Source organism: Schistocerca cancellata, chromosome 3 (genome assembly GCF_023864275.1).
Source record: "Schistocerca cancellata isolate TAMUIC-IGC-003103 chromosome 3, iqSchCanc2.1, whole genome shotgun sequence".
Classification (NCBI taxonomy): Eukaryota; Metazoa; Arthropoda; class Insecta; order Orthoptera; family Acrididae; genus Schistocerca; species Schistocerca cancellata.
The window spans coordinates 121734521-121761267 of record NC_064628.1 but is presented as its reverse complement, the minus strand read 5'-3'; the positions used below and the strand labels follow the sequence as shown (position 1 = coordinate 121761267).

Sequence of the window (26747 nt, the reverse complement as noted above, 5' to 3'; positions counted from 1 at the left end):
TATACAGACACTGAATATACAGAATGCTGTATTTATACGAACATCGAATATTCCAGAATATACTAACATTATAAACATATTTCACGAACCTCCCAGAAATGATAAATTTCAAATAACAAATAACTGCGGGTGGTTGGGCTTTAAATGGCGATCCACGTTAGCCACTAAGAAACACTGTGTGCACCGCATACCTGAAAGCGAAAAATAATTTAGGTTTTACACTAACAGAACACAATTCGTCAAATAACCTGTTTAGGTGAAAAAACTGCAGTATAAAAGTGTTGTTTCTGTCATAATATGCTATGTAGGGAAAAACAATGGATAGGGTAAAAGATTGGCTGTTTGTATTCCCTTATAAACATTGTTTGACGTTTGTGAATGTGCATATTTGCTTTAGCAAAGAAATGTCGATGTTTTGAAATGTTTCACTTCTCAGCAGTTTACCATGCAAAACTGATGAAGAGCATCCGTTCTATGGGCTATTAATAAACTTTATCATTGCTAGTTCCATAAGTGTGATATATTCTGACGTTCACTTCACTTCACTATTTCTAGTGTGAATACACCACTTTAATGGTGACAGTGTATTCCGTTCCGTTCTGTGTTAATCGACCTCTAAGATATGTCATGATTTTTTTTTCTACGTAGCAAATGACAACAATAACAGTGGGCGAAACTGATCGTTGGTTTTTTGTCAATGTATGTATATATAATTTATGACTGTTTCGCATTTTGAGAAGGAGACGAATAATTGCGGTTTCGTTCCACCGTAGAGTCAAGTTTTCTGTATTTGAGATGTGTATAAGAACTGTCAACTACAACATTGCTGTTGCATATGTACACGGAATTGCTGGATAAGTACATCTTCAAGAGTGCTCAATTTTTCAGATTACATCACAGATAAGACAAATCGAGTGGAACCTGCTTAAAAGAAAACCATGACCAACCAGTCAGATAGTTAGAAATGAAAGCGCCTAACATTAATAGGAAATACAGAAGCGTCTGATCTAACCCGTCAGCTTTGACCCATGACGTCACAAATGTAGCGGAAACGACCATAAACAACAATTCCAATATGGCGGATATAAAAACATCGCATACGTATTATAAACACTGAAATACACAAGTTTCACAAAAAGCCTAATGACTCTAACGGGACAAGCGTGGGAAATTAGGGGTTTTTGGATGGGGACAAACTAAATATACACAAATGTAGCCACTGACCGCCATACAAAACCACGCAATACAACGAAATAAATCAACATTACAAAACTGACCAAATACAAAAAAACACATTCCTATCCAGAATCGGACACTTCCCTTGACCTATATAGCTCAACAGAACCTACCGATCACATCCCCCAATACAAAACTAAAAAACCAACACTTCCCTTACACCTACATACATCTACAACAGCTCCCGATCACATAAATTACGATCGAACACTTCCGTTGACCTATGTAGCTCAACACAACCTACCGATCACATCCCCCAATACAAAACTTAAAAACCAACACTTCCCTTACACCTACATACATCTACAACAGCTCCCGATCACATAAATTACGATCGAACACTTCCATTGACCTATATAGCTCAACAGAACCTACCGATCACATCCCCCAACACCAACCTAAAAAACCAACACTTCCCTTACACCTACATACATCTACAACAGCTTGCGATCACATAAATTACGATCGAACAATTCCGTTGACCTGACCATAAACGACACAAAGGTTTCACAAGAACAATCTGCTAACATTGATAGCAAACAAAGATAATAATAAACAAGTGGTACTCGAAGCCAGGCAGGGGGGGGCTGCGCCCCCCCCTGACCCCCCCCCCCCTGCCAAAAAAAAAACTCCCAACCGAACCTCGTATTCAGTGCTACGCTACAGATCAATGTGTAGGTCCCTAACGTCACGGGTCAAAGCCGACGCGTGAGATCAGATATTTCTGTTGACACAAAACATACATCAAAAACAAAAAAAACGGAACTTACCTCAAAAAAGTTCCAGCCCCAGAAACTAGATTGGCCACCACAATCACACACAAATGCACCCTAACTAACCACTTTCGGCCTATACATTTTACCCACAGCCCTTAAAAAAACCCGAAAAATGCAATAGGCCTCTGGGACACTCTTCCGCCAACAGTACTCATCTAAATGAGACTGAAGGTTGGAAGAGCGCCTCTTCCCCCTCCCAAGAACTGACTTAACCGCCCCCCACATCCCCTCAATTGTGTTAGTGCAAGCCCCAGTATCATAATTCTTAAATTCTAGACTGTGGTTCACTACTAAATGATTAAATCCCCTGTCACCCAACCCCCTATAAGAAGAAAAAGCATCAGAAACTATTGTGGACCCGGGCTCTACATACTCCTCAATTAACCCCACTAATTCAGCCTTTGACCTCCCCTCCACAACCCTAAAAACACATTCAGTACCCCCACCCCCGTGAACAACAGCCCCCCACACCCAAAGACCAGCCACAGACTTCCCCCTTCCATACTTCCTTTTACCAAACTGCGACCTCCACAAGCACCCCATGCCCACCCAACTTACCCCTGTACTTAATAAATTCCGAACACACTTCACGACAAAAGGAATACCAGTCTAAAACAGTCCTCTCACTCACACCAGTCTCAAACGCGCAAAAACTCTGTGGGCATCTATAACAAAAATAATATGTAATAAGCACAATCTCACGCATGCCCAATCTAGACTTCTCGAACCAGGTACCACGCCTTATAGAACGCCATACGCCATCTTTCCGGCAACACCACATGTATCCGTCGCTGGTCCGAGAGGCCGGAACTTTAACCAATTTCATCGCCTCAAGGCAAAGAGAACACTTAACAACTTCGGCGATTAAACCGAATAGTTGTAAGAACTTGATAAGTTCTAACGCTGTGTCGCCCATCATCGCCCTCAACCGAACACTATTAAGGCGGTCTTTCATATCCATTCGTAAACAAAAAACCACAACCAAATACACTCAATAACAAACTCACCCGACGTACAGCAATGAGCATTAAATTAAAACAAACGAAAACCATGAACACACCACCAGAGAGCACCACAAACAAAAACAAGCCATCTACAAACACGCCACTATCGCAAAACAAACTCCGCGCCGTAATGACGTCACACACCACAACACGCTTACGTCACGGGTCAAAGCCGACGAGTAAGATCGAAGGTTTCTGTTGACTAACAGTTACTAACAAAATTATATGTGCAATGGCAGAACGCTTGGACAGTGATATGTGTGGACAGTTGGCCGAGAATGTTGAAATATTAACCCACAGTGGTCAGAAAACATTGGACGAATCAAAGCTTAAGAAAATTAAACAGATATGCAAGTGAGTATTGTTAAGTTTTATGTCAATCATTTGTTTGTTTAAGACTAGGGAATGTATGGCAACAATACCACCAGTCGTGTCATTAAGTGATAGCAATTTTAGGTCTATGCACACAAAATGTAAAGAATGGGCTACACACTTGTACTGTTTTATGACGTGCCCTCATAGTGAGTTCGAATGTAGAAGATGATTAAGATTTCTTTTTGCATCGACGTACAGCAAAAGACTTATAATTAGACCTATCATTTTTTCCGTGCAAGGCTGTAATAATCCGCGCTCCAGCTGTGTGAATTAATTTTTGACCTCTTGCTAGAAGTGCGGTTTACGTCTCGTATAGAGATGGTTTTCTTCAAATGATTTTATATGTTTCTTGTTGCTTTCTTGGAAAATTTTGTTCTGTCTCGTAACAGACAGCGTGACGTTAGGCACTATGTGGGAGTGAATGTACTAGAACAATTTGTTTGAACTTTGCGTATCATACCACTCAATTTTTCGGGGGAGAGAGCCTTTTTGATGCACCAAGAGCATTATTAAGATTCATATGCTCTCTGAACATATCAGGGTGTTAACTGTGGTGGAATATTTAGTGTTTTAGAGAATAGGGATCTGGGCCAACCTCAACACCAAGATTGTTGGCGCACCAGTTTGGTAACTTGCTGATAGCGAGCAATCTCAGTGACGCCCAGAAAATTGCTTATATTTCCAGTTGTGCTTGTGTACTGGGCACACTCACCAAAATAACATTGATTGGAGGGGGTTGACCTGTTTGTGATGGGCATATAACACATGTTCAGTTATGAGGACAAGAAAGACAGGTATCCACCACTGTCCACAAAAACTACAGACTGTTGTAACATAATTCAAAGGTGCCCTAGTAAAATGACATATTTTTCATCATCAAGGGAAATGAAGTGGCAACTTGTAGAAAATGTGGATTAGCTGTATACAAACTGCAATTGTCAGAATCTTTGTTGCTGGTTTGGATGACATGCCTTGGCAACTGGTGTACTAGGTGTGAAGAATAGACTCCAGACATGTCTGCCATAGAGGGAATGAAAAGAAGCTGGGGTTAGCAGTAGGATTTTAGGATTTTGTGATGAAGCAAAGGTGGTGTGTAAAGTAACATAGCCCATAGTGGTTGCTATATAATTTCCATATTGCCTATCTTAAAAAAAAAATGAATGTTTTATTTTATTTATTTTGCTTTGATCATTCATCACAATAGTACCCAGATGTGTCAGATACATTACAGGTATATTGTACACATATACTGCTGAGCCAAAATATTATGACCATTGATTAATAGGGTGTCGGACCTCCTTTGGAACACAATGAATCAGTGATTTGGCATGGCATGGATTCAACAAGTTTTTGGTAGTATTTCGGAGGTATGTGATGCCAGATGTCATTTAATTCCAATAAATCGCAGCAATTTGTGAGCACAGATCTGATGCGTTCCATTGGTTTCATTTCAGATGAAGTTGTTGGCCAAGACATCTGCATGAATTCTCTGTCATGTTCCTCAAATCACTTTAGTGTGATTCTTGCCTTGTGAGAAGGACAGTTATCTGATAGCAGATGTCCTCACCATCAGGGAAGACAAAAAGCACAAAGGGATGCATGTGGTCCTCAATAATGTTCTCATCTATTGACCTGGTGTAACAAGAAACCTGATTCATCCAACCAGGTTATGTTTTTCCATTGACCTACAGTCCAATCTTGATGATCCCATGCCCATTGCAAACTTAATTGATGATTACATTGGGTCACCGTGGGAACACGTAGGGGGTTGAACTGATAGGGGGTTGTCTACTGCAGAACCTCATATTTTACTGTGTACACTGAATTGTGTGAATTCTGATTGTGCCTGCATCAGCACTGTACCTTGGTATCAGATCACTGCCTCTCTTGCTACAGTGTGGGCCAGCTGACGTATTCTGCTGTGATGAGTTGTGAAGATCCATCACTTTACACATACTTATGGTTTCATCAATGTTTAACCTGTTTAGAGAAATGGTCACAACAGTATCATGTGAAGAGGTGACCATCTTCACTGTTTCAAAGATGTTTCTTCTAAAGTGCTGCATCATAACAATTTGCCCTTTTTGAAAGTCCTTTATGCCATTGGATTTCATTGTTTGTGACCATATTGTCACTAGTCTGCTTCTCCATTCGTCTCTACTTCCCTTATATATTTTACTTAGTGTGTCACCTGCAACTATGTGGCATTCACACTTGTAGTGGACAGTGGCTATAATGTTTTGGCTCATTGGTGTATACAAAACTTGTACAAACTTGTATTTGGATTAGGCGGGGATGGGGCAGAAAGTCGGCTGTGGTCTTTTTGGTGAAAGCTTCCCAGGGTCCACTTGTGCTGCTTCAGGGAACCATTGAAAACCCAAGTCAGGATAGATAGATGGGAGTTTGAAACTCGCTCCCCTGAATGAGAGTCCAGTGCCAAAACTCTGCACTACTTTGCTCTGTATTTTATTTGGAGAGCAAACCTTCAATTTAACTACAAACATAGAGCCTGCAGCTAGCTTACATCATGCAGGAGTACAACTAATGTTACTGGCGTATGGAACTTTGTTGCTAAAAAGATGAACACATACCAACATTACTTCCTTTGAAGCTATTATTGTAACTTTTTGCGAAAAAGATAAATACATGAACACATACCGACATTACTTCCTTTGCACCCATTCTTGTAACTGATTCCCTTCACTGAAATTATGTGTTGTAACTTTGTCAGAAAAAGATTAAATGGAAAACCAACAGCAGAAATTGACTTACAATGTAGAAATAATTCTGAAGTAGAGGCGGTTTTTAGCTTTAATCTAAAAGTTCTCCAACCTCTTGTATGTGTTGGAAGTGGTTTATGAAGTATGACACCAATGTAGCTCACATGCCTGTGAACGTGGGTTGTTCTTACTTGCTCTGTGTGGGGTGACCCACAGTTGTGTGTATTGTGCCTTTGGAGCTATTCCAAAAGTACACAATGCAGTACATACACAGGGTAGCATTGCTGCAAATATCAGGGATATTGAAAAGTAATGCTCACAATTCCAGTGAATGTATTTGTAGGAGCCTTCAACAAAACCAGAGACAAGAACAAGGGCCAAAAGCATTTGGCTAGAAATTTCCATCATATGGAGGCATTTTTGTCTCTGTCTATACTCACATTTGCAAAGATACACAAAAAGGAGCAATCTTAGATGAAGAAAAGCTCTGTGGCTGTATAAAAATTCTACATCAACTAGGCCAGAAATGGGGCCTCACATACAACTAAGGAACTCTGTTTCTGAGAGAGCTCCTTCCACCAACTTGGCTCATAATCAAGGCTTGACTGAAGATAAAACACTCTGCTAAGATGATGACAAAATTTTGTGGAATATGAAAGGATTCATTGTTTTTGAGAATAAAAACCTCTTTGCAGGAGGAAAAAATTCTTTGCCCAAAGGAACCCCAAGGAGACTGAATTAAGAAATTGCATTTCACCCGCACAATGTGAGCTGTAAGCTGCACAGATGATGATCCAGTGATGTGGATGAATATGGGCTGTATTGTGCCAAATAATTCACTTCTTGCCAAACTTATTCATCACTAAATTACAGGAAGTGCCTGTAGAATATATATGTTACTGAACACTTGCACTCTCACCAGACCCATTTATCAGTTAAGAACAGTAGCTGGTCATGGAATATGAATCATACAATGTTCCAGCTGATAGTCGCAGATTTCGCTGAAATTTAGCACACCAATGCTACCACGTGTGGAACACTCATGTACAATATTTTAAGTCCCCCTGCCAATTAGTTTCAGAATTATGGCTTGTGAAAGAAGGTGGCGTGACCTGGAAATTGCAACTGGCAATCTATCTTCAGACCCAACTTCAGGTCTTAATAACTCTGGAACTATTCCGCACAGTCCAGTGAAATTTTTACAACCCAGTAACATCCACTTAGAGAACACACTCTATGAATCAAAACACCAACAACATATTTCTGAGGGAAAATAAAAAATTCCAAAATGTGATTATAAAAATGTAATACTTTAAAAGGTACATATTGTAGGTGCCCTCTATGCCAAATATAATTCACTCAAAAAGGGTATAATTTTTTTTGTGGTAAGCTTAACGTAGCCTAAACACACACAGAACTCATCTTGCCCATAGCAGTCACACAAACAGAGTTACATGCACACGAAAATACAAAAATTTTGAAAAATTACCTGAAAAACATTGGTTTTCCAAGTGTGGTAGCACAAAAGGGACAAGTGATATCCAAGTCAAATTTCAAACACTGCATATGTAGACCATAATATAATATATGGCAAAATTTCAACTTGTTATTGCTAGGCATTTGTGTACAATAAAAGTTGACAGAGATGTATTTGGTTACGTTTCTTTTAACACGATAGCAATTAATAGTGATGATGCAGACAGCTTGTTTCAGATAAAGCTGCAGCAATTGTTTGGAACCATTAAGCAACAGAAAGTTAAACAACGTTATTTTTCAGGGACATAATGAGTCAATGTTGGGCAGGAACAACAAAGGAAACAAGCAACAATTACAGGTTACTCATGTTTTTAAGATTCTAGTTCAGACTGGTCAGAACTGTTGTGGAAAGTCAATATGGAGGCAGATGAGTGTACTAGTGGTGCTTTTGTTCAAACAAGTTGCAGTATTTGTAGAGCACAAGCATCTGAATGACATAAAACAACATATGGAACAACATGTGGCATCCGTTTTGTACTGTATGATCTGGATGAATCGGACCAAGATTTGTTGCTATGGAGATCTGGGATACACCCTGTGGGCACAAGAAGTACAGTTCCAGGAAACTTTAGTGTTTGTTATCATCATATGAAAGTGTTTCTGGATAAGTATTCTTACCTACAAAGAAGTTGTTTTGATCCATTTTCGATTCATAAGAAGACTGTGAAGTGTAGCCTCAGAGAAATTGATATAAAATCAGTATTGAAAGTGAATCAGTGCATGGGACTTAACATGAAACCAGGACAAAAGTTATGTTCCAGGTGTGTAACACTGCTAAAAAATGAAGAATATTCTGATAATTTACATGACAGTGACGAAGAGTATTAGCCACCTACAACGACAGCGGATGAGTAATTAAATACTTCAGTGACTGCTCTTGGTTTGTCTCCCATGAAGACACACAAAGTTGGGAAAAGAGACAGGCCCAGCTATGGTAGAAGAAAACTACAAGAAGCTCAAATGGAATTAAAACACAAAATAGCTGACACACTAATGGTGGAAGAGGAAGAACTATCTGCTCCAAAGGAACAGAAATCGTGTCAGAAATGCTCTATTTGGACAAAATTGTGCATCATATGAAAGAAAAATGTGCCTTATCCACATGCCAGAAAAAAGTAGCTATTCTTTCCCTTGCACTTTCCAGCTGGTCTATTGACAACACTATAAAGGAATTCAATGTTTTTACATATATGATAAAGCAAGCTAGGAAAATAAAAGCAACCCAAGGAGTGCTTCCACAACTTCAGCAGGCTCAGGGTAAGCAATTGAGTTCAGAAATGAAGGTGATAGTGTTGGAGTTTTATGAAAATAATGACTACAGCCGAATAATTCCTGGAAAAAAAGACTATGTAATGGTGAAAATGGGAAATGTATGTGTACAGATGCAAAAAAGACTGTTGCTATGCAACATATCAGAACTATATGTAGAATTCAAGGAAAAGTATCCCAGTTCCAAAGTAGGTTTATCATCTTTTTCCAATCTTCAGCCAAAATGGGTTGTGCCTGTAAGTGCAAGGGGCACACACAATGTTTGTGTATGTGAGACCCATAAAAATGCTAAGCTGATGTTTGCTGCTATAAAGGATTCTGGTCTGGATTACATAGGTGCAATGAAGCTGCTAGTGTGTGACATCAGTTCCTACCAGTGCATGATACACAGGTGTGAAAAGTGTCCTGGTAAGGCAAATCTTGCAGAACACATGAATAACAAACTGTATGGTGAACTCCTTATGGATGACGATGAACTTGTTTCTTGTAAACAATGGACACACGTGGATCGCACCAGTCTTGAAACAAACCAAAGTACAGTGGAAGATTTTGTTGAAATGCATTATCAAAAACCGGACAAACTGACCACACACAGCTTCACAGCAACAGTACAATCGACTTATCTCCAGTTTTGTAAGGATCATGTGAAACTAGATGAAATTATAGTAATACTAGACTTTTCTGAAAATTATGCATTTATAGTTCAAGATGCCATCCAAGGATATCATTGGGACAACAGTCAAGCAACTCTCCAGCCATTTGCGATTTACTATAGAGGTGAATCAGGTGATGTGTTTGTCATGAACCTGTGCATTTTTAGTGACTGTTTAATTCATGATGCCATTGCAGTTCATGCCCACATTCGCACTGTCATGGCATATGTGAAAAACAAGCTGCCTCACATACATTTTGCGAAACACTTCAGTGATGGGGCAGCTAGTCAGTACAAAAACTGTAAAAATCTCAAAAATTTATGCATGCATTACCATGATTTTCAAATTCGCACAGAATGGAGTTTTTTCGCAACAAGTCGTGGTAAAAATGTATGTGATGTATTGGTGCTACCATTAAGCGCATGGCATCATGAGCTAGTCTGCAGCACCCTACAGAAGGTTCACATTCTAACACCTCGTCAATTATTTACCTGGGTACAGAAAAATATCTCTGGCATACAATCATTCTCTGTTTCGAAAGATGAGGTGAAATCAGTCAAAGAGTTGCTAAAAAGCAGACTAGAACATGTTAAACCTGTTGCAGGAACAAGGAGCCATCATCACTTCTCTCCAGCGGACTCTGACAATGTGCAGATGAGCAGACTGTCCGGTTATAACTATAGGTTCATGCACAACATGTGTCTTCACAGTGTGTCTGACTCAGGATTCAGAAGCAAAAGCAGCAACATACAACCAGGATGCTATGTTATTCCTGTTTATGATGACAAATGGTACTTAGGATGTGTTGCAGAGTGATGTGAAGCAGAAGGTGATGTATTTGTGAACTTCATGGCACCAGCAGGACCAGCAAGATCATTTCATTGGCCACATTTGGCAGACAGGTGTTGGATTCCTTTTGAACATATTCTTATGACAGTTCCAGTTCCTACCACAATGTCAGGATCATAGTACAATTTGCCACTCAATGTACAGAGTACAGTAACTAAAGTGTGGGAGAACTTCTGTTCGAAGCACAATCGACTGGTTTTTAGCAGTTAAGATGCAGTAAACATTAATGATAGGTTGTGTTAATCTGTCTATATGTTTTTGCTTAGTTTGCACAGTTGTGGGAGAGGATAAGAAGAGGCAGAACAGTTTACGGTATGTTTTTACAAAATTGTGTTGTGGTACAATGGCCACATCACCAAATACATCTGTCAACTTCCATTGTACACAAATGTCTTGTAATAACATGCTGAAATTTTGAGATATATATCATTATGGTCTACATGCGCAGTGTTTGAAATTTGACTTGGATATCACATGTCCCTTTTGTGCTACCACACTTAGAAAATCCACGTTTTTCAGGTAATTTTTCAAATTTTTGTATTTTCGTGTGCATGTAACTCTGTTTGTGTGACTGATATGGGCAAGATGAGTTCTATGTGTGTTTAGGCCACATTAAGCTTACCACAAAAAAAATTATACCCTTTTTGAGTGAATTATATTTGGCATAGAGGGCACCTGCAATATGTACTTTTTAAAGTATTCCATTTTTTTAGTCACATTTTGGAATTTTTTAATTTCCCTCAGAAATATGTTGTTGGTGTTTTGATTCATGGAGTGTGTTCTCTAAATGGATGTTACTGGGTTGTAAAAATTTCACTGGACTGTGTGGAATAGTTCCAAAGTTATTAAGACCTGAAGTTGGGTCTAAAGATAGATTGCCAGATGCGGGTTGCAATTTCCGGGTCACGCCACTTTCTTTCACAAGACATAATTCTGGAACTAATTGGCAGGGGAAACTAATACTTTGTACACAAGTGTTCCACACATGGTAGAATTAGTGTACTGAATTTCAGTCAAATCTGAGACTATGAGCTGGAGCCCCTGGTTGAACTGACACCGTTGCTTTCAGCTTTTGACCTCTTCTTTTGCTCACCTGGTTGTATATCTTGTTTGAAGGTGATACCAGTATGCATTCAAATGATCACTTCCCAATATGGAATTATTTAGCTGAAAACTCGGTGTCTAAAAGGATGTTGTATCGATGGAGGGTCAGTAAAGCAAATTGGATGCTCTATAGACAGCTGGTCATTTTAGGACACCACAACAATGTGTGGAACATGGTGAATCATGTTACCAATGTGATAGCCACAATCTCAAAATAATTATGTCACTTTTAAAGATATTCAATATCATGACTGACTGAGGAACATTACTCTGCAATTAAGAATAAGTTGACGACGGCAGCTCTAAACCATCACTGGAAAAATTTACAGTCTTTCTTGTTGGAAGAGCAAAAACATATACAGTAACTGGAGAAAGTAGGAGATGGGTGGGATAGGAGTTAATGAATTCAGTCTATTTTTGCGTGATAGGTTGGTAACCTGTCAGTTTTTCCGAGCCATTTGGATGTTACTTTCATGTAACCAATGAAAGGCAAGAAAATGAATTTGTAGCGCTGAAACAGAAACCGTTCTCTTCTTTGCTGTTGTCAAAAGTATTTGACTGTTTTTCACCCCCAATATGACATGAATTATGAGATCATGGTTTGGCTGGGACCTAATAGCACAGCTTATTGCTGTGAGTGAAATGCACCACAGTTAAATTTTAAATCATCATTGTCACAAATATTTGACTCCTTTTTTTCCAAGGTCATAATGGACTATGTAGTTATGGTTAAGTTGGAGTGTTACACTTTTGTTGTGAGTTAATGAAACCAATGAACAAGAAAGCTAAAAAGGCTGGTGGTGGTGACAAATTGATCTGTCGCTTAGTGCAAGGTTTAGGTTGGATTGGAATGTGATAGTTTTGTTATGAGAAGTGAAACCAATGATTGTGAAAAATGATTGTGAATTATCAGGTTTGGTTAGGTTGACAACTAATAGCACAGCTTAAATTAAATTAAATTAATAATCTTCACTGTCAAAATATTTGCTGGTTTATTCTGAATGTATTACAATTTCAGAGTTTGTGATAAATTGACGTGACACTGTGACAGTATTCCTTCAAACATATCATCTGCCTGCTGCTCTCTCATTGACTATGTAGACCCAGCAGCAGACGCACCATCTTTTCTTTCCATTATACCTCACGGTGAATGCCAATATCATTAGTGCATGCAACACTTGAGTACACCACTGGCTCTGATCTAGACTTTTACCTCTTATTCACCCCACTATAGTATGAAGGTCAACCACAAGGATATTTAGCTAGGATGGGGGTGCTGTTAACTTGTGTTAATTAAGTGGCCCAGGAAACTTGTTAGCAATATGCAGGAGCCCAAATTCTGGAATCATAAAGAGAATGTTGGGAGAGAATGATTTCTTTTTCAGTTTCAGAGATCTGGAGGCACTTTGTCCAAGGTATACATTGAACCTGCTCTGTTAGTTAATTAGTTAGTTGTTTCATGTTCCATGGGTCATTCGTATGATAAATTGTAATGATGTAAAAGGAGCCATTTTACATTCATATCACAGGATAAATATGGCCAAATGCTGAAAAATGCATAGGTTTTTTTTATTATTATGATTTTGATCTGTTATTATTATTATTATTATTATTATTATTATTATTAAATATACAGATGTGAATTAGTAATTCCTACCTACCTACAATTCTTCTGTCGAATAAAAGATGTTGTCAAGGAAAAACTTTTTGACTTTGTTTACAAATTTTGCTTTGTTGTCTGTCAGACATTTTATATTACTTGGTAAAATATCAAAAAATTTTATTGCGGTGTTGTGCAAATCTCTTTGTGCTAAAGACAACACCTTGATGTGGGGCAATGAATGTCATTTTTTCTTCTGTTATTGCAATTATGTAGATCATTGTACCTTTTAAACTGCAGTGCATTATTTACAACAGACTTCATGAAGGAATTTTTTAAGTTGAGCTATGAAACAGTAATCAGAATACCCAACTCCTTAAACAGTTGTCTACAAGATGATGGTGGGTGAGTGCCACATATTATTCTTACAGCGTGTTTTTGAGCAACAAAGACTATCTTTCTTAAAATGAGTTACCCCAAAACATTATTCCATATGACATTATCGAGTGAAAATATGCAAAACATGTCAACCTACCAATTTGTCTATCGCCAAGATTCACAATAATTCGCAGTGCAAATGTTGCTAAACTAAGTTGTTTTTGGAGTTCCAAAATATTTTTTTCCAGTTTAAGTTCTTGTCACTATGGTCACCTAAGAATTTGAATTTCTGCCCTTTTTATTATTTCCTCACAAAGTGTTAACAAATATCATTTGTTTAGTACCCCTACATGTTCTGAAATAAATAGGTTGTGTCTTTTTAAAATTGAGGGTGAGAAAATCACGAGAAAAACCAATCAATAATACTTTTAAGAACTTTGTTTACCATTTCTTCTGTAGCTGTATGTATGCTTGAATTGATTATAACACTACCATCATCTGCAAAAAGGGGTAATTTCGTCAATTGCTGTTTCATATTCGTGAAGCATTGTGTGTTGGCTCTAGAAACTAGGGGACTTGTCACTTGCTTCCCCAAGAGTGTAACTGAACTCTTAATGCCTTACACAGCTGGAGGGTACATTACAAGTCCCTTTGACATATAAGCCAAAGCAAGACCAAACACGATTTATGGGACATAGTACTTTGTAGAGCAACATGTAATATACAGATTGCGGGCGGCACCGAACACATTGTCTGGACAATGGTAATACAGGGTAGAGAACAGGCCGAGCACTTGCTTGCGATCGCATAAATGAAACTGTTTACTTGACAATTAAGCGGAGCACAACAGGGGGCTGACCCAGGTGGCCTCTTTAAGTGAGCCTGTACACTTTGTGGATGCACAATCTCTGAAATCATGCACATCACCCCTTCTAGGGGGTGGGAAATGATGACACAATGGCTTGACCCCTGTGCAAGAAACCTCAAACCTGGGTACTCAATTGACGGCTGAAAAAATTGAGATTTGTGAAGATTGCACTTGATGCCCACAGACTGCATAACGGAGAAAAGCGATTGGAGATTGCTAAGGTAATTGTTGGTGGAAGAACCCAAAACAATGATGTGATGTGATGCACAGAGACTGTCAGCCCTTCTAAAAAAAAGTGAAAAATTGTGGATGCGCTAGTGATGTAAAAAGGCGGGTGCTTATATTGCTATAGACTGAATAGTATATTGACATCAAGAAGGCACCTAGTGGCCTTGTCCAGGGAGAGCTGGAGGTGTGCTTCTAACAAATAAATCTTGGGAAAAGTATTGCCTGCCTCATAATTTTGCAAGCAACTCATCAGAGTGGAGCAAAAGATATGTATCTTACATGGACTGTGCATTAATCGCGATACTGAAGTCACCGTAGAGGCGAAGCTGACTCATTAGTCTCTCAGTGACCATTGGTGTAGCCAGTTACCTGGAAGAAATAGACTGGATGACATTGAGCGGCGCCAGATGGCCTAATTTACCCTTGACACAGTTGCGCAGTGTGACAGGTACTTGTCGTGCCTGAAAAAAATGAGGGCGGGTGGACTGTTTTGTGGTAATGAGGCCTGAAAACTGGTAGCACTACCAAGCCCAGGGGAAACAGAAATGAAAACTCAGAGTAGAGGGACTCCAATTGCTGATACAGAACATGATATGACAATAAATTTACCTCATCGACAGTGGAGAAACCGTAAGCGATAAACACATCTAACCCAAACACATCTGCAGTATGGGAGTGATCCACAGCAATGGAGGTGAGAAGGCAGACAACAGATTTGTAAGAGACAGGAGCGGAAAATTGACCTAGGATTGGAATCTGTTGTTTATTGTAGCTAACCAACTTCCTTGACACCTGTGTGAGGGGAGGGAGCCCAGGCCCACATATGTTTGTGCATTTACTGAAGTCACTGCAACTCCTGTGACCACTTGCATTTTTAGCAGTCTATTTAAAACTATCAAGTCGGTAAACAATGTGTTTGGGGAGACAGCCATTGTAGAGAGAATTTATGTCAATCGGTACCACTGTGTTCACCATGTTTGAAGAGGAGTAACACACTGATGCAATTTGGCCTTTCTTTTAACCCTTGTTGCAAACAGCCCAACACTTAGGGCATGCAGCATGCCTGTTGGACAAAGCAGTATGGGCGAGACAGAAGGGGGAGGGGAGGTCATGCATCTGCTGCTGTGACGTGGCCTGTTGTGCTGTGGCCGTAACCGATGCTGCCCCATGTGACACTGAGTAGGAGCTTGTACTGCTGCAACGGTTTCACCATCATCCTGAACACTTGCAGTGTGCCTAACAGGGGTTGACTGAGCAACTTCAGATACCTCCTCCCACACAGCAATCTGTGTGGCTGTGACCTATGACACTTCAAAGGACTGTGCTAAATTGAGCACATCCACAAGCATCAGATTCTCAGATGAAGTGCTTTTTCGTGGACTTCCGTATCCAGGGCCAGACGAATGATAACGTCACACACCATGTGATCAGCATAAGATTCATAATTGGTTCTAGAGACAAATTTACAATGACAGCTCAACCCATGTAACTCTGCAGTCTAGGCTTTGTATGATTGGTTTGGGCATTTCTGACAACAGTAAAATTCTACACATGTTGCAATGACATGCTTTCTGTCGCAGTAATAAGTTGAGAGAAGCTTGCACATGTCATCAAATGATAAGCTGGCTGGATCTTGTAAAGGCGCAAGTTGGCACAAAGATTGATCAATGTGCTGCAAAAGCCAGGAAAGAAAGGAAGCATTAAGCAGGTTTGCATCAACCACACAAGAAACCTGGAAATGCTGGTGTAACCATGTCTTGTAGGAGCCCCAATCTTCAGCCGTTTCATCATATGCCGGAAAGGGCGACAGTTGCACTGATGGGAGAGTAAGCTGATGTGAACACACAGAGGCCACCTGACTGCGAGCAGTGGTGAGAGCCTGCCGTTCTGCGAAAGCTAGCTGCCGGTCAGTGATATGTTGGAGTACTTCTTCCATCAAGATGTTTGTTGGGTGATTTTGCACTGACACTAACAGGCAGAAAAAACATAACCCTCTCTCGTTCCCAGGTTTGCTATAGCAGGAACAAACGTAGTACTCTATAGAGCAACATGGCTGGACAACAGTAATAGGGGATACAGTATAGGCTGAGCACTTGTTTGTGATCGCTTAAATAATATTTTTTCCTTTGCGGCTCACCAGAGTGCACCAGGGGGCCGTTTCAGTGGTCCTGTGAATGGTATGCATTTGCTATCTGTGAAATGATGCACGCCATGAGTAGGAAAGGTACATCAACTTCATACGAGCCTTCCTGGACATTTGGGATCTGTGTAAAGAAAACTCTAAAGAAAACTCTGTTCTGCAACATATTTATGCATTGTTTGTTCTTATAGCAGTGTGGGAAATATTAAGTCAGCTGATGGTTATTTTCATACCATTACGGCATATGGAAACTTATTTTGGGGAGATTAGCTAGAAAAGTGCTATATGCGCAGACAAAAGACGTAAGTATCATGAGTGGAGTCCACTCTAGAGTCACTTGTAGATATCTATTTAAGGAACTCGAAATCCTCATATCCACTGCAGAATATATGTTCTCCCTGATGAGTTTCATAAGGGAAAGAAGGCTGCTTTTTAATCCTAATAGTGTGTATCATAGTCATGATACTGGAAGAAGAGAGTTTACTGACTGCTTCCCTTTTCTCTTTATTGATGTTGACAAATAGCTTATTGTGCAAGAATATGCGATTTCACACATGCAGCCATTGCCCGGCTTGATATTATTGGTTGTGTCATGTTATGCGTAAAAGTATTAGTAGCAATGGGCAGTTAGCCACAGCAAAAAATAGTAATCATTCATTACATAGGTAAAGAAAATTTCTTAAAGTTGTTTATATGTTGTGACACTATTTGCAAGTAAGTCGCATGCCCAGTACTATTAAATCGCAGTGCATTTTAAGCACTACACTTTGCCCTACTTTTGTGCTATGGGAGAAGCCACCAGCACTACATATAAATTTATAGGAAATGCTGGCCTTTGAAAATATCATGTTATGCTTTCAAATGGGTCATTAATTCATTAGCTTATCATATAGATTTGTTCAGAGATTATTTTACAAATTTATTTCATGGCAAGACTAACCAAATTGGAGCAGTACATGTTCTCATCAAAGAAACTATTTCAGTTAATACTCTATTCATCAAAAACCATCAGTATAGCTTTCTCTCTTAAATAATATAAATAGAGCTTCTACATTTATCAGGTGACGTCCATAGTATTATAAATTAAGTTGTTCTGGTGTAATGGCGCTAGTGTCCGCTAACCAACAATGCTTTAACCGCAAAGCTAGACGGTTTCTTATCATTCGATTCCATATTACAGGAGGAAGTGAACGTAAAGGAAACCATAACAACTTGAAATTAACAATTGATATAGTATTTGACTGCATCAAATACACTTACAAGATACATACAGCTTCAACAAGATGATAATCCCATCGTTTAATCAGATATTCTGATACAGAGATGTGCTCTCTCTCTCTCTCTCTCTCTCTCTCTCTCTCTCTAAGCACAGTAGCTGAATCAGAATGAACAAAAGTTAACATAAAATAGAAGGTTTATAAGAATCTTTGCCCACATTACTTTCAACAATGTTCTGTCACTGTCACACGCCGTTGTTTAGCATAACACAAGTTGTGCCACGTCAGTGCTCTTGGAACAAAGCTGTGGCGGTGATGTTGCTCTATTGTTGTTCCCGTGTAGTGATTTGTGAAGATGGAAGTAAATTGATATTCGAGAAAAAAAATTGAGATTTGAGCAGTGATTAAGTACTTTGTAAAGAAAGGTATGAAAGCAAAGGACATTCATGCCGATTTCCGGAATACACTGGGGGACTCTGCTCCTGAACTTAAATTTGGTCGGGAGAGCTTAGATGATGATCCGCACAGTGGTCGGATAAGATGTTTCACTAATCCAGAAATCATTGCAAAAGTGCACAAAGTGGTCGTGGAGGATTACTGATTGAAAGTGCGTGAAATTGCTCATGCTTGCCAGATGCCATCTGAAAGGTACATCACATTTTAACTGAAGAATTAGAAATGAAAAAAAATTATCTGCAAGAAGGATGCCATAACTCTTGACACTGGATCAAAAACTAATGAGAATGGACATATCAGAACAATGATTGTCCTGTTTTGGGAGAAACGAACAAGATGTTTAGCACTGGTTTGTGACCACAGATGAAACTTGGGTGCACTACTATAACCCAGAGACAAAACAACAGCCAGAGCAGTGGAAACATGCTGATTCTCCACCACCATAGAAAGCAAAGACAGTTCCTTCTGCGGGAAAGGTCATGGCATCAGTGTTCTGAGATGCAAAGGGGATTCTGTTTGTAGATTACCTCCCCACTGGGCAAACAATTACTGGAGAATACTATGCTAACCTCTTGGACAAATTGCAACAAAGGATACACGAAAAGAGGCCGGATTTAGCAAGGAAGAAAGTCATCTTCCATCAAACAATGCGCGCCTGCACATGTGCCATTGCCATGGCACAATTACACTAAGGTATGAATTGAATTGTTGACACAGCTGCCTTATTCATGTGATATGGCTCCGCCAGACTTCCATCTCTTCCCAAAACTGAAATTTTTTTTTTATGGATGAAGATTCACTTCAAACAAAGAATTGATAGCCAGAGTTGACAACTATTTTGCAGGCATGGAGGAAACTCATTTTTGAGATGGGGTCAAGGCACAGGGACATTGTTGGACCAAGTGCATTAATCTACATTGAAAAAAAAAATAAATAAATAAAAAAAGTTTTAGTGATGTAAGTTCTTTTTTCTATTCTGTTTCGAGAACTTTTCAAACCACCCTTGTGGTTACATTATACAGAATAATAATTCACTAAGTTTGTAAATGAACTATTATTATTATTATTATTATTATTATTATTATTATTATTTATTATTATTATTATTATTATTATTATTATTAATCAATACTTTTAGTCTGGTACGTGTCACATTTGCTAGGGACGAAAGTTATTAAGTTTTCCCATTTGGCATGGCCAGAGGAAAAAACCTCCAGCAGTCAAAAACCTGGACGGAAGACTTCAGACTGTCAATATCTGTGTTTCGCTTGTTTTTAATTTCACGAGGTTGACATTACAGGTCAGTTGTTGATGTGCTCATTGCATCCTTTTTCTGGTTACTTGACATGCTACATCAGTACGTTACAATTGGAAACAAATGAAATCAGTCATATTCTTTACATACTAAACAGAAAAACACGGAGACATGTATGGAGAATCTAGATTTGTACAACTACCCTTTCATGTTTTGAACATCACCAAACATCTAATACATTGAAATAGTTTGACAGTTTGTATTCATGGTTATGCTGCTACAATGCTTGCTATGTAAACAGCAGGCTGCAATGCCTCCTCCTCCAGCTCAATGATCACATGCCCATGATGGCACGCGTAGTCGCAGTGGTGAGTTTGGCGGGTGAGGTTACATATGGTGGAGGATTGACTGGTTGTGCTTGTACATGAAGGCTGGCAATGCAGTAGTCAGCTATGTCCTTCACTTCACCTGGATTGAGTACATGCAAATAACGTTGGCAGTATCAGCATTCTACTAAAATGCAAATGGTTTATAGCTGTAAGAAACATGGCACATAATCACATTAGTACACTATGAGGACGTTCACTATTTGTGTCGTTTCAACTCTGTGTGTTGTCCATGGTTGTCTTTTGCTAATCTTGTCAGTTCATTCCGCTTTCATGTAATGTTGCCACACAATGTTCATACATTTCACCAACTGGCCATAGATGGTTTAATTTACGGATGCCAAGCAAAAAACTGTATTTGGTCCATCATGCATCCCACACTTTCCCACGGGCATATTTTTTATGCTTGCACCACGATTCACTGGTTGTGCTTGTACATGAAGGCTGGCAATGCAGTAGTCAGCTATGTCCTTCACTTCACCTGGATTGAGTACATGCAAATAATGTTGGCAGTATCAGCATTCTACTAAAATGCAAATGGTTTATAGCTGTAAGAAACATGGCACATAATCACATTAGTACACTATGAGGACGTTCACTGTTTGTGTCGTTTCAACTCTGTGTGTTGTCCATGGTTGTCTTTTGCTAATCTTGTCAGTTCATTCCGCTTTCATGTAATGTTGCCACACAATGTTCATACATTTCACCAACTGGCCATAGATGGTTTAATTTACGGATGCCAAGCAAAAAACTGTATTTGGTCCATCATGCATCCCACACTTTCCCACGGGCATATTTTTTATGCTTGCACCACGATTCACTGTGCAACAAAATGCCCAGAATCCATAATGTCAGTTCATTCGCTCACTGGAACAGTCTGACACAAGAGTCGCACCACATCAGCTAATTTCTGTCCGTTGATGCGTTGCTCTATGGGAAATAACCACAGTTTTCACATTAGACACAGGCTGAGACTCGGGATTCACAATTTCAAACAATGCATTTTAACATAGCATCCTATTTATCTTCACATTTTCAGTTGAATTGTGCTTTTCTTTCAACCATGAACGTTATGGGATGTTAGAAGTTTGGCTTCTTAGCCTGTTTGCTTGTACACTTCACTCCTATTGACTTGGAATTACTTATGCATAGCTCTGGCCTGATTTCACAAAGACTGTGTGTGTTGTAGCAAATGTTCCATTTAATGTATTTTGCATTCGTTTACTGAATTACTCAGGGCACATGTGCGTGTTCCCTTTTTTTCTTTTTTTTTTTTAAAAATGCCACAAATACTGCTTTTGGGTTTACATTGACCTAACTTTATTCAAATTAGAAAAAAGTGCTTCATGCAGTTACAGAGCTATTCACTGATAATAAGTTGTACTTTAACAGTCCACAGTACATTTCCGTTTACACTAAAATGCATTCAGACAGTACAGTCCGTACCTGGGTACATTATTATACAAATGTTTGGATCCAATGGATAAATATTAATTCTGCTACATCTACTAGGTTTGAGGATAGCAAACATTACTTTATTATTACTACTGATGTCAAATAAGCTTAATGTGCAACATCTTGTTGCTTAGAATCTTTATCAGAATTTTCCTAATGGTCAAATGAGATTTAATCTTGAGTACATTAATATTCTTACTATTACAAATTATTAGTGGTTACTAGGTACTACTATGGGCTAACTAGGATAAGAAGTACCAAACATCATGAGACATGAGAACTAAAAGAAAATATTAAAACCATATATCTGTGTATTAAAGACAAACAACATTATTCAATATACTTTTTCAAATCCTTAGAAGGACATAACCCTTTCATGTTCACTGTTATGGTAAAAGTTAGTCTGTAGCTGCCCCCCTCCCACAAGATTACCCCTGTTAGCTGGTAAAGCCCAGAATGAAGCAATTGCCATTTCTTAGTTTGGCCATTTATGCTGGACAACTTCGGAAGAGTCCTCAACAAGACTAGTTCATTCACCTATGGCATAGGTTTGAACTTAAGTCAGTTTTTGTAATTGTATTTGGCTTTTCAAGTGTCAGCCTCCTTGGTGAGGTGCACTAATGTACTATTTATTTTTGTACTTACATCTGGTTCCAGTTGATGTAACTTTGGAATTGGGTTGGCCCGACCGTCTTCTCTTGTGGGGTATAACCTGTTGAAGTGTGTGGTAAATTATTAAACACTTCTTCAAACGGCTGAACGTACTTGCCCCATTTTGTATGTTGCCTGTGAGCATAAATTCTGATGAATTTATTAAGCTACTTGAACACCCTTTCAACTGGGCTACTTTATGGATGGAATCGAGAAGTCAATACTTGAGTTATCTCTTGTTCTTGTAGAAATTGCTTCCATTTTGCGCTGACAAAATGTGATGCGTTATCAGACAGTAAGCCTTTGGTTTTCCATCATTTGCTATATAATCAGTCATTATTCTCCTGATAATCAGGGTGAAAGTGGTAGTTTTACTTGTAAATAATTTTAAGTATTTGGAGAACACTACATGGACTGCTGTTAAGTGCTTTACACCCCAGCAAGTGGCCGGGAGGGGCCCACAGATGTCTGTTGATGATGTTAATTCTAATGGTTTTATGGGAATTATTGGATGAGGTTCAGTTTTCGTGGATACATTAGTATGTTTGGCCTTATGACATGTAACACATTTCCTTACCAAATTACACACCCTCTTTTTGAGGTTAGGGTAATAATAGTAATTGGAAATTTTCCTGGTGCACTTTTAAATTCCAAACTGCCCTCATCTATTGTGGGTGTACTAGATCAGATTGTAAAAACGACTGTGACAATACACAAATACATCAGTTGTCACCCAGTACTTTTTTTGATGGAATAGTATACCATTTTATATATTATAATGGTTGGTCAACTCATCATGTGGGTCACTTATTAGCTTCAGAGATGAACTTTGTACAAGTGATAACACACGCTCCAATCCCCCACCCCCCCACCCCCCTGACGCAGGGGACTTGCAAGTCTTTTGTGAATATATGCTTGGCATATAGGGGGCCTCTGCCCTTGCAGTACTCCTTTCTTTTCTGTCCTGCATGTCTGCCCTCCTATTCTTTCTCTCCTCCCTTGGGGACCAAGTGTTGTGTACAGTTGGGAAATCAAAATGTGTGAAAGAATTAGAAGACTTGGGTGGATTTTGTTTTGTCTTTTCCTCATTTCTTGTTCCGACTTCTCCTGTCCTTCCTGTGCTTCAGCATTTAAGGCCCCCCTTTTTGCCTTTCTTCCAGCCTGTGTGTGCCAGAAGACCAGCTCATGCATTTGACGGATAAAGAGCGACTGAGTAATGCGTTACTCCCGAGGTAAAGGCCAGCCCTATGGAGGGGTGATTGTTTGAACTGATTCCTTCCCAATTGCTATTGGTCCCTCTGTGTGGAGTTCAGAAGGTATGGTCTGAGTTGTGAAAAATCGCCATGGCAGGTGTGCTACCATTTGTGGGGGTCCCTCAGAAGGAAAGAGCACGCCATTTTAGATGTTGGCAATCATGGGGGATTCGCCCATAATGAGTACAATAGCTCCACCAAGGCAACCTCTGTCTAATAAACAGAAATGGAATGAGCTCAAAGAAATGATGAATCTTCCAGTTGCACCCCGCTACCTCATATTATCATGCACAGGAGGAGACAAGAACTTTCCTACAGCGAACCCGTTAATCATTCTTAAAGGTATGGGTACAATTGCAGGCTCACTAAAGTCCTGCATTCACTTACACAGTGGATCTTTTCTTTTTGAGACAGACAGTGCCTTTCAAGCCCAAAAACTGCTTTAAGCTACACTTCTCCATGGATACCCTGTTCGTGTAGAAGCTCATCAAACACCGACTTCTTCATGTGGTGTCATATACACTCGTCTGCTTGATAGTATGACTGAAGAAGATATGCAACATTATCCATCTTATCAGGGCATAACCACAGTCCATCAGGTTTTGGAGAGGGTTGTTGCAAAGTTACTGCCTACTCGCACCCTTTTTGTTATGTTTGATCGACTGAAGCTCCTGTCGATAATCGAGGCAGGCTATGAAGTTATCGATGTCAGACCCTTCATACCGAACCCAGTGCATTGCTATCAATGTCAGCATTATAACCGTACTCGCATGTCCTGGAAAAACACCGCCAGATGTGTAACTTGTGACAAGGATGTGCATGAGGGAGATTGCCCAGTTCCTCCTTGCTGCGTCTAATGCACTGACAACCATACCACTTCAACCTGCGACTGCCCTGTGTACCTTGATGAGCTAGCCAGTCGGGAGATCTGGGTGAAGGAAAAGGTACCCCTCAATGTTGCTCGCAAAATGTTAGCTAGAAAAAATTCTTACATAGCAATATCTGGCAGTAACAGTACCATTGTCGCTACGTCACGACCTATAAAAGATATGGCCGTGTAGACCTGCAACCTCCAGTTCAGTGCTATGGTTGTGAAGTTATGCAGTGCTGCGGTGACATCCTCATCTCTGCCCACTGCAGTTGCTCATCACACCAAAAACCATTCGCCCACACTGACAATGGAGATTTAAAAAGGAATTCTCCAGAGATGACTTCTTGCACACCTTAAGTCAGCAAGCATCTGGGTCCGCACCTGACAAATGCAAAGGTGCTAAGAAGCCGACCAGAGACCAATGTTCTTCCCCTTCTCCAACTCAGAGATCCTCTACAACAGTGACACCACCTGACACACCTCAGTCCAGCTGCCTCCATTTCATCAGTGTGAATCACCCACTGATTCTCCACCCTGGAGTCAGCTGATTGACCCAGGGAGATTACTGGCACCTTTGAAGAAATAATGGAACAGGATCCTCCAACCTCAGTACCCTGTAGTAGTACTCAGCCGAAATCTGGCACTCAGCAGCCACCAGCCACCATAGTAATTGCCTCTTATAAGAGGAATATCTTCTATCATCTAATGTGGCTTTTCTCCAATGGAACTTTCATGGCATCAAATCAATGGGGCAGACTTAACAGCTGCTAATGGGATCACAATGCCCTGTTGTCTTATGTCTCCAAGAAATGAAATTATGCCCTCAGGACCACTTTGACCTTTTACATTTCACTCCGGTATGTTTCAAACTTCCTTCCGAGGAAGGAACTCCAGCTCAGGGAGAGTTATGACGCTTATTCGGAACAGCATCCATAGCCAAACTATTTCATTGAATACCCACCTACAAGCTGTTGCTGTCTATCTTTATCTCCCCAGTTATAACTTTTCGCTTTGTAATATCTACGTACCCCTGTCATCTCATCTCACCAGGGCAGACATACTGCAGCCTGCCGCTCAGCTCCCTCAATCCTTTTTGCTACTTGCCAACTTTAGTGCCCACAGTCCCATTTGGGTCTCTCTGATGACCTGCCCAAGACACTCTCTCATGGCAGATAATCTCTACTAGCTTGCTCTCATTTCTGTCAACACCGGTGAACCCACATTTCTTTTAGATTCTACACGTAATGTTCTCACACCTGGATGTCTCGTTCTTTAATGTGCAGTTTGCCCACCATCTAGAGTGGTTCATCTCTCTGACGTATACTCAAGCAACCATCTTCTGTTCATAGTTCACTTACTAACTCTTGCCCCGTGTGTGTGTGTGTGTGTGTGTGTGTGTGTGTGTGTGTGTGTGTGTGTCAAGACCAAATGGCAGCCTTACAAAGCTGACTGGAGGCTCTACACATCACTGGCAACCTTTAACAGACAAAATTTCCACAGCAATGATGATCAGGTAGTGTACCTTCTGAAAGTTATCCTTACCGCTGCAGATTATTCCATCCCTCGAACCTCTACCCTGCTTTAACATGTCTCAGTCCTCTGGTGAACTGAGGAATTCCATGCTGTGGTTCTTGTGCAGAGATGTGCTCTCTGTGTCTTTCTACGCCATCCCACAAAGGAGAACTGTGTTCGTTATAAACAGTTACATGTAAAGTGCCATCGCATTATCGGAGATAGCAAAAAAGCTAGTTAGAGCTCTTTTACTACTTCTTTTAACAGTTTTACTCCCTCTTCTGTTGTTGGGGATAACCTAGATCAGATTATTGGAATCAAGGTGTGTCTCCCAGTTCCTGCCGTGAGTGTAGCAAATGATGCCATTGTGGACCCTATTGATATTCCCAACACCGTGGGTCAGTACTTTGCAGAGATCTCGATTACCATCCCGCCTTCTTGCTTTGGAAACAAGTGATGAAGGAGGCACAGGAGATAACTTTTTCCTCTCAGAATCGAGGATGCTACAATACTGTTTTTACTTTGAAGGAGCTCGAACATGCTTCTCACTTCATCACGATCACCCTCTCCAGGATCAGACAATAGACATTTAGATGTTGCAGCATCTCTCTCTTGACAGCAAGCACTTTCTCCTTCCTACATATAATCGCATCTGGGCAGACGGTGTTTCCCAGACATTAGCGTGAAGCCACTGTATTGCCCATACCCAAGGCTGATAAGGACAAACATATTGCATTCAGCTACCACTCAATTTCCCTCACCAGCAGTGTCTGCAAGATGATGGAACGCACTGATGCTCAAATAGTTATAGGCACTGAAAGCTGGCAAAAGCCGGATATAAGCTCAGCTGAAATTTTTGCGAAGAACCTAACGGTGTTCCGAAAGGATAGGCTAAACACGGTTGGCGGTGGCTTGTTTGTTGCTGTCAGAAGTAGTTTATCTTGTCGTGAAATTG

General features: G+C 40.0%; 1 protein-coding gene across 2 annotated transcripts in view; it reads left to right on the top strand.

Moving 5' to 3' along the window:
• The first annotated feature begins 418 nt into the window (after positions 1-418).
• The window catches only part of LOC126177146 (UV-stimulated scaffold protein A-like), a 126205-nt gene continuing 99876 nt past the window's right edge, over positions 419-26747 (top strand). The window contains exons 1-3 of one of the 2 annotated variants that reach the window (XM_049924418.1): positions 419-699; positions 889-987; positions 3226-3370. In XM_049924418.1, the coding sequence (XP_049780375.1) occupies positions 3249-3370 (122 nt within the window). In that variant the 5' untranslated portion in view covers positions 419-699; positions 889-987; positions 3226-3248. Of the gene's footprint in view, positions 700-888; positions 988-3184; positions 3371-26747 lie in introns of those variants that run through there. The other variant, XM_049924419.1, reaches the window with a different exon arrangement.